The sequence below is a fragment of the Watersipora subatra genome, chromosome 9, assembly GCF_963576615.1.
Source record: "Watersipora subatra chromosome 9, tzWatSuba1.1, whole genome shotgun sequence".
Lineage (NCBI taxonomy): Eukaryota > Metazoa > Bryozoa > Gymnolaemata > Cheilostomatida > Watersiporidae > Watersipora > Watersipora subatra.
Window position 1 is genome coordinate 57,909,900 of NC_088716.1, and position 7,372 is coordinate 57,917,271.

At 34.4% G+C, this 7,372-nt stretch overlaps 1 protein-coding gene across 1 annotated transcript; it reads right to left on the reverse strand.

The window, feature by feature from the left end:
• Window positions 1-1,200: 1,200 nt before the first annotated feature.
• LOC137405277 (protein mono-ADP-ribosyltransferase PARP12-like) lies at window positions 1,201-5,411 on the reverse strand. The gene is made up of 5 exons (XM_068091505.1): window positions 5,402-5,411; window positions 2,974-3,134; window positions 2,602-2,791; window positions 1,867-2,112; window positions 1,201-1,238 (listed from the first exon to the last, which is right to left on the reverse strand). The coding sequence occupies exons 1-5, from the start codon at window positions 5,409-5,411 to the stop codon at window positions 1,201-1,203; spliced, it is 645 nt and encodes a 214-aa protein (XP_067947606.1).
• Between the last annotated feature and the right edge of the window lie 1,961 nt (window positions 5,412-7,372).

Here is a 7,372-nt window from a genome sequence, read left to right on the forward strand (position 1 = left end):
CATCACACCAGCTGATAAGATGAAGATATATCAACTTGCATGACAATTAGTTTCTATACAGGCCATCACACCAGCTGATAAGATGAAGATATATAAACTCGCATGACAATTAGTTTCTATACAGGCCATCACACCAGCTGATAAGATGAAGATATATAAACTCGCATGACAATTAGTTTCTATACAGGCCATCACACCAGCTGATAAGATGAAGATATATAAACTCGCATGACAATTAGTTTCCATACAGGCCATCACACCAGCTGATAAGATGAAGATATATAAACTTGCATGACAATTAGTTTCCATACAGGCCATCACACCAGCTGATAAGATGAAGATATATCAACTCGCATGACAATTAGTTTCTATACAGGCCATCACACCAGCTGATAAGATGAAGATATATAAACTCGCATGACAATTAGTTTCTATACAGGCCATCACACCAGCTGATAAGATGAAGATATATAAACTCGCATGACAATTAGTTTCTATACAGGCCATCACACCAGCTGATAAGATGAAGATATATAAACTCGCATGACAATTAGTTTCTATACAGGCCATCACACCAGCTGATAAGATGAAGATATATAAACTCGCATGACAATTAGTTTCTATACAGGCCATCACACCAGCTGATAAGATGAAGATATATAAACTCGCATGACAATTAGTTTCTATACAGGCCATCACACCAGCTGATAAGATGAAGATATATAAACTCGCATGACAATTAGTTTCTATACAGGCCATCACACCAGCTGATAAGATGAAGATATATAAACTCGCATGACAATTAGTTTCTATACAGGCCATCACACCAGCTGATAAGATGAAGATATATAAACTCGCATAAAAATAGTTTTTCATTGCTAAAAGTTGTAAGAATGTCCTTCATAAGGCAACACATATACTTAGTGACAGTCACACAGATTTTCAGTGTGATCTTTGATCAATCAGCTAAAGCTGTTGTCAGACTTTGCTATCTAGGAAGCAAATGGAAAACAAAGTTATGTTGGTCGATTTATTGAATTTTACACCTCAGAATCATTTGTAACTCACCAAAGCTTTGCACAAAAACGAGTGCTGATTGCAACCATTACCAGGAACTTGATAGAATATCCATATGATAACGCAGCATGACACATATAAGTTATTATGGCTCCAGGCTGCAGCTCCAGCTAAATACATGTGTTACTGGTAGTCTTTAAGGGGCTCTACAGGGTTGATACCTTAAGAACCATCAGTTACAGGCTGTTTAAATTCTATCTACTAGATACAACTATCAGCTTGATAAACTAAGATACTTGATAACGTATTATTTAGCTCAATAGAACTAGTTATACATAACAAGTTGTGTCATACTGGTAGAAATTTACTAAACACATGAAAATATTTTGGGTTTTGAGCTCAGAGGCCTTGGATTTGTTATATTTAATAGGTTTATTTCATTTGTATACAAATGATGCTCAACAAATACTGCTCCTTCAATAAGTAAATTCAATGAAGTATTCTGGGTAGGCAGCAGCATCATGGTAGACAACAAATATATTTGGATTGTCAACATTGTCAACAATCCAAATATATTTGGATTTATTACTAGTGTAAAGTCATACTGCTATAGCTGATCATTGATTAAAGCATATTCATAAACACTTCATGTTCTAGTTTTTATGTTTACTAATGATACAAAACCTACATGTGTAATGGTGAACCATTTTGATTATTGTATTGTAGAAATCTTTTATTTATGCACACTCAATGTCTATCAATGACAAGCAATAAACTCATTAGCTCATGCTATAGTAATGTACGAATATTATCAAAAAGTGTTTGCATAATATTTTTCACAATACTTACTTGCAGCAGCAACTTCAATAAGGTATTCTGGGTATGCAGCTGCATCGTGGTAAACAACAAATACAGTGGGATTTTTGACATTGTTAACAGTGGAGTGAAATTTTGGTGATAGATTGACTCCGCTAACTGAGCTGTCGCCTTTGTAAAATTTTCCTGTGAGCACTTTAGCCATGAAGATGCACTCTCCTCTATATGCAGCAACAGCTGCTCCTGTACCAAAATAAGTGCCTGAACCAAGAGTAGTGCCTATAACAAAATAATAATTTGCTATACTAATTCATTTCTGTATAAAAATGTTTAAAGAGGTCATAGATTAGTTTATGAAAATAATGTTACTAATCGATCAGCCAATAACAAATAATGTTACTAATCGATCAGCCAATAACAAATAATGTTACTAATCGATCAGCCAATAACATTCAGAATGAGATAAATTCTATGCGTTAAAACATTACAAAGATTTACAGAGACGTAAAAGTTTGATGTTCAGCGTCACAAGAAAAGACATCAAGAGAGAATATCAATAGATCAATAGCTGCACTGCGTTAATAGAGTTCAACTGTGGTAAGGACTTAGAGCAAGGATGAGAAAGCTCTGGGATCACCTATTTCCACAGTCGGGTAAATGTTTACCCCACTTTTTATAACATGTAAATCATATAAACAGGCAACAACACGGCGATGGCATTCGCATATACGCATATGCATTTGTGTAACCACATAAGGTTCTGCTCACCATAAACTGAGCCGGCAAAGCTTCTGTTATATTCTTCCTCACATATTTTATCAGCAGCCGTCTTGCTTGTTACATGAAATAGTTTCCTTTCTGCAGGAAGCGTAGATTTTTCTGTGGCTAACAACCACTCAACTTTTCTTTTTTGAGCTTCATATTGGGCAAGTAAGATGAGATTCTCAATTCTACTAATCTGCAATGAAAGAAAAAATCCTCTACAATTCTGCAATATCAGTAACTCGTTGCAAAACTTCAAAGAAAATGTGCAGGTTTTTAAGAAGCCAAAATAAATGTTCGATATCTCATAAACTTGGCAATTAATAGTTTTAGTTAAGAGTATAACAACAAAATAGTTTTGGTATTAGGTTGGTCTACCTTAACATTAACATTAAAAAGATGTTGTGGATAGACTCGCAACAAGTGATCCATGCCAGTGCCCAACTGCTCAAGGACATTGCGATACTCCTGGCTAGTTGAGGATATCTCAAACTTGCGGACTCCAACATCAATATGTTTCAGGATCTCAAAATGTCTTACTGTAGAAACATTAATGGCTGTTAGGTCTTGCGGCACAACTTATATGTAGGAATCAATCAGATTTTATAAAGAACCCCTGAAAAAAATCATGAAAAATACTTGAAGCAAGATGGGGATAATTCAATCAACTTATCACTTTCTTCATTCTATTGTTCAAATCTTTTTAACAATGCACAGCTTTCTTTCATATGCTAATAGTACATTAAATTAAATTAAAAATAATTTTTATAAACTACATAAAGTGAATAGATTAAAACAAATTTTTTCTTCCATCCGTATGCTTTGTTGCTAGTTTTAAATACTCTGGTCATACATTTCTAGCAAAATACTTTACTAAAAATTCCACTGTCATACAGCCCACTACTAAACTACTAAAAAGTAGTTCTCAGCAGAAATTGACAGAGTATAGTGTCAATGAGACTTGTTTAAGATATAAAATAAATTTGAGGGAGCACGACTCTAAAAAAGTGCAACTAACAATATATTTTGGAGGTAAAGTTGGGTTGAAACCAGATATACGAGTAATTGGTTAATTGTTGATATTGCAATATCTATTATAAGTATACAGTATCTGTTAAAGGTCGCGCAGTCTAGAAATATTAGAAATCGCTCGTGGGATCAGTGCATTTTACTTCTAGACCAAAGTGATAATGGAAAAAAGAAAGGGTAGTGTTGGTTGAGAAATGCAATATTAGCAGTCAAATTGCACTGCAGTGCAATAGGATAACTGCAATGGTAGCTGTAATGTACTGAGTGGGGGTGTTATTATATACAACTAATAGCAATAATAAAAGGAAAAGATTATATGTTTATATCTCTCCCCCTGCAATAGGAGAAATGCAATATTGGCCAATATTAGAAGTAAAGTGCACTGATATTATTAGAATAACCAATATTATTAATATAGTAATAATATAAAACCAATGCACAACTTTGTTTACATTTAAAAACGTCATAGCTAGCAATATCAAGAAGTTGTGATATTTATATAGATTTTTAAAAAATCTGTACTACGTAGTCATTGTTCTGTAGTCATCCAAACTTATAATTAAATATTGTAATAACCTCATGAGGATTGTTAGAAAAAAAATCATTGTCATTTCCTTTACTTACACTGCGTTGGACATCAGTTAGAATACCAAAGTACTCAGATTTCAGTACTCCTACGCTAATTACAGAAACCTTCGGCAATTCGACAATACTATAGACTGGTGAAATGTGCACGTTATTTTTCCGTGAAAGGCGCACGGCTTAATCGTTCTATTCTCTGCCGCTCGGCGTTTCAGTTTCCGGTCTTAACTTTTATTAAACCAAGCTTGACAAGCGTTTTGTGAAGAATTTCAGCCAAATTAATTTGTCTATTTGTGTATAATCCGTTCAGATGGGTAAGTTTTAAGAGAATATCGACAATTTACAAAGACTTGGTAACATATTTAAATAGGTTTGTATGTGTTTTGTATCGTTATTATACTTTAACGACTCTACAAAACGATGATTGAATTGGTTGATGAGATTTTGAAACAAGGGTTCGTCTCATTGTTGATGAATAATTTTCGTAAGTTGTGTGCATATGCATTTATCATAAAAACTCTCAAACTTCGCTCCACTCGTTTGGTCGTGGGATTATTCGTACTTCTGTTTTAGATAGATTGTTTTGTACTCAGCTATACAAACTGATCATTAGCCTAAATCATTAAAAATAAAATACTGAGCTGGGAATGAGTTGTGTGTTGAACTTTTTTAATCACAAACTAAAGTTAAATAGCAAATAATCAGTTTATAGAGGAGTTCTATTTTCATTAAAAACGTCTCAACTAAAAGTAAACTAAAATAATTGTAATGCAAAACGTCATCTTGTTCCTTTTTTATTATTTCATTATGCAAAAAGCGTAGGTGTATCACTCTTAGCAACTTAGTTGCAGGTTCAAAAAGTAGTTACAGTTACTATTCACTTACCTTTACTTATCCAAGTAAGTTAACCATTGATATACTCACCGAGTGTTCCATAGATCTCTCAATCAACCATTACTTTTGTGTTAATTTCTTTATGATGCAGAATCTATGAGACGCGCCACAAAATTTAAACAAAGTTTATCTAACATATAATCACTTGAAATAGCCTTAGTACAGTTATTATCTCCCTGTTTGAAGATATAATCTTTGTATGACTAATTTTCAATGAATATTTTCATGGGAGCATTTTCAACATTCCATTTGTTCTCTTATAATTTATGGAAACAAATATTAAAAACTACATGATACTTACTTTCCTCCATTACTTACTCGGTTGTTCAGTTTCCCTAGTGCTATAACTCATGCTAGACTGGGCTTTGAGCTCATCACTCTGCAGTAAAACTTTGTGCTGCTTGATTTGACAATATACATCATTGTAGATCTACAGTGATTGAAGTTTTGTAAATGTGAATGTTTTGACAGCAGTAAGACTAGAAAGAATAAGAGTTGTCTTCTGTGTGTAATATCCCTGTAGAACAGGTGAAATAGACTCAAGTAAATTCGTGTTAAAATATTTCCAACAAAGAGTTGACTTATGTAATAACATTGGGTCAATAGAAAATTAGTCACTACTTGAAGGTATACATACATGTACGTACATTCAGAAATATAATACAGACACCAATTAACAGAGAAGAAGCTTTCATGTGTTTTTAAAGATGTATGCCCTTCCTCTATAATAAGTTTAGTAAAAATCTTTGTTCAACGACTGTATATTCACAGTAAGTCTAAGCTGATAGTGTTCTGAATAACAACTAATAATTCACAATATTCATAAAACCACTACTCAATTGTTTTGAAACAATAATCTTTTTTATATTGAAATGAGATACTCTAAAAATCATTTTTAAAAATAATTTCAGAACGATCTGTTTAGGAAGGTGATAAACAAGTGTTATTTATGTATTGTATCTCATTTAATAACAAACTGATATAGTCCTCTACCATGTTAGTTATTTACCTTATATAGATCCTCTGCAGTCTGAACTGCAACACGCAGAAGAGAGTCAGGATGATCTAGTAAGAATTTTAATATCTGTATTAGTATACCTTCTGCAGCTTGAGTATTAGTGAGCAGTTTGCTGTCTATGTTGGTGACAAAGAGTCTCACTTTGAATTTGTTCTTCACAGCGAGCAGAGCATGATCAATTGCGGTTCGAAGCTAATATAGTAATGGAAATTAACACGCAGGCTACTATGTCATGTATGATATAATATCAATGGTTTGAAAGTTTATCAGTACCAAAGTGCACAGTACTTACTATCTCTGACTCTGAACAGTTTAACTTGAATGAATTTAGTAGAGGATGCTAGACACTAAAGCCTGGTTTCTATATGACAGTGCAAGGCGCGCAACAAGACGCACAGCGTCGTGCGTAAGTCAGCTGTGATATGGAAACGTCAACGCACGACGATCGCGCGGTGGGCGTACACTGATTGCAAGGATCCAACAGAATGGATCCTTGCGACGGGTGCGCGCGATGATGTATCCCACAATACACCGCTCGACCTTTTCAACCTATCCCGCAATTCAAATGGAGAGCTGGTTTCCGAAGAAATCGGTCTCCCGTACGAAAGAGTAAGCCTGGTTTTCATATGACAGCACAAGGCCACAACAGAGGGTTGTTTTCCGAAGAAATCAGTATCCCGTACAAAAAAAGTAAGGAAATTACTGACCCTGTCCAATGCAAGCATGGCGCCTACGCGCGATATGGAAACACTGCGTCGCAGCCCAAGAAATGCATTGCGCACGATCATTGGGTCGCAAACGATCATTGCGCTATCATATGGAAACTAGGCTTAAACAAGACAATAAACAAGTTTACCTCACTCATTAGTGATTCACCAGAGACATGAGTAACAGAGACAATTTTTGTATGGTCTCTCATTTGTATTATGGGACTTCCATTAAAGTCTGCAGCACCAGAACTCTGTAATAAAGCATTTGTGTGTATTCTCAACATTGGCACTGTCAGACACTTTATACGCTGTTTCCTATTATCTTTTTGTTTATAAGAGACTAAAAAACTGTTTAACTACTTGTATGTGACTTTAAAGATGTGATTGTGTCAAAAAAGTTGATCAAATGAAATAATAGCCAATAAAAGGGTAAAACATCAGCTACAGTTTGATGTTCATTTTGTCTTTGTAGACTAACCCTGTCCAGAGATATAAGCATTTGAATGAGGTCATCTTTTAAAACGCTCAGATTCGAACAGGTGCT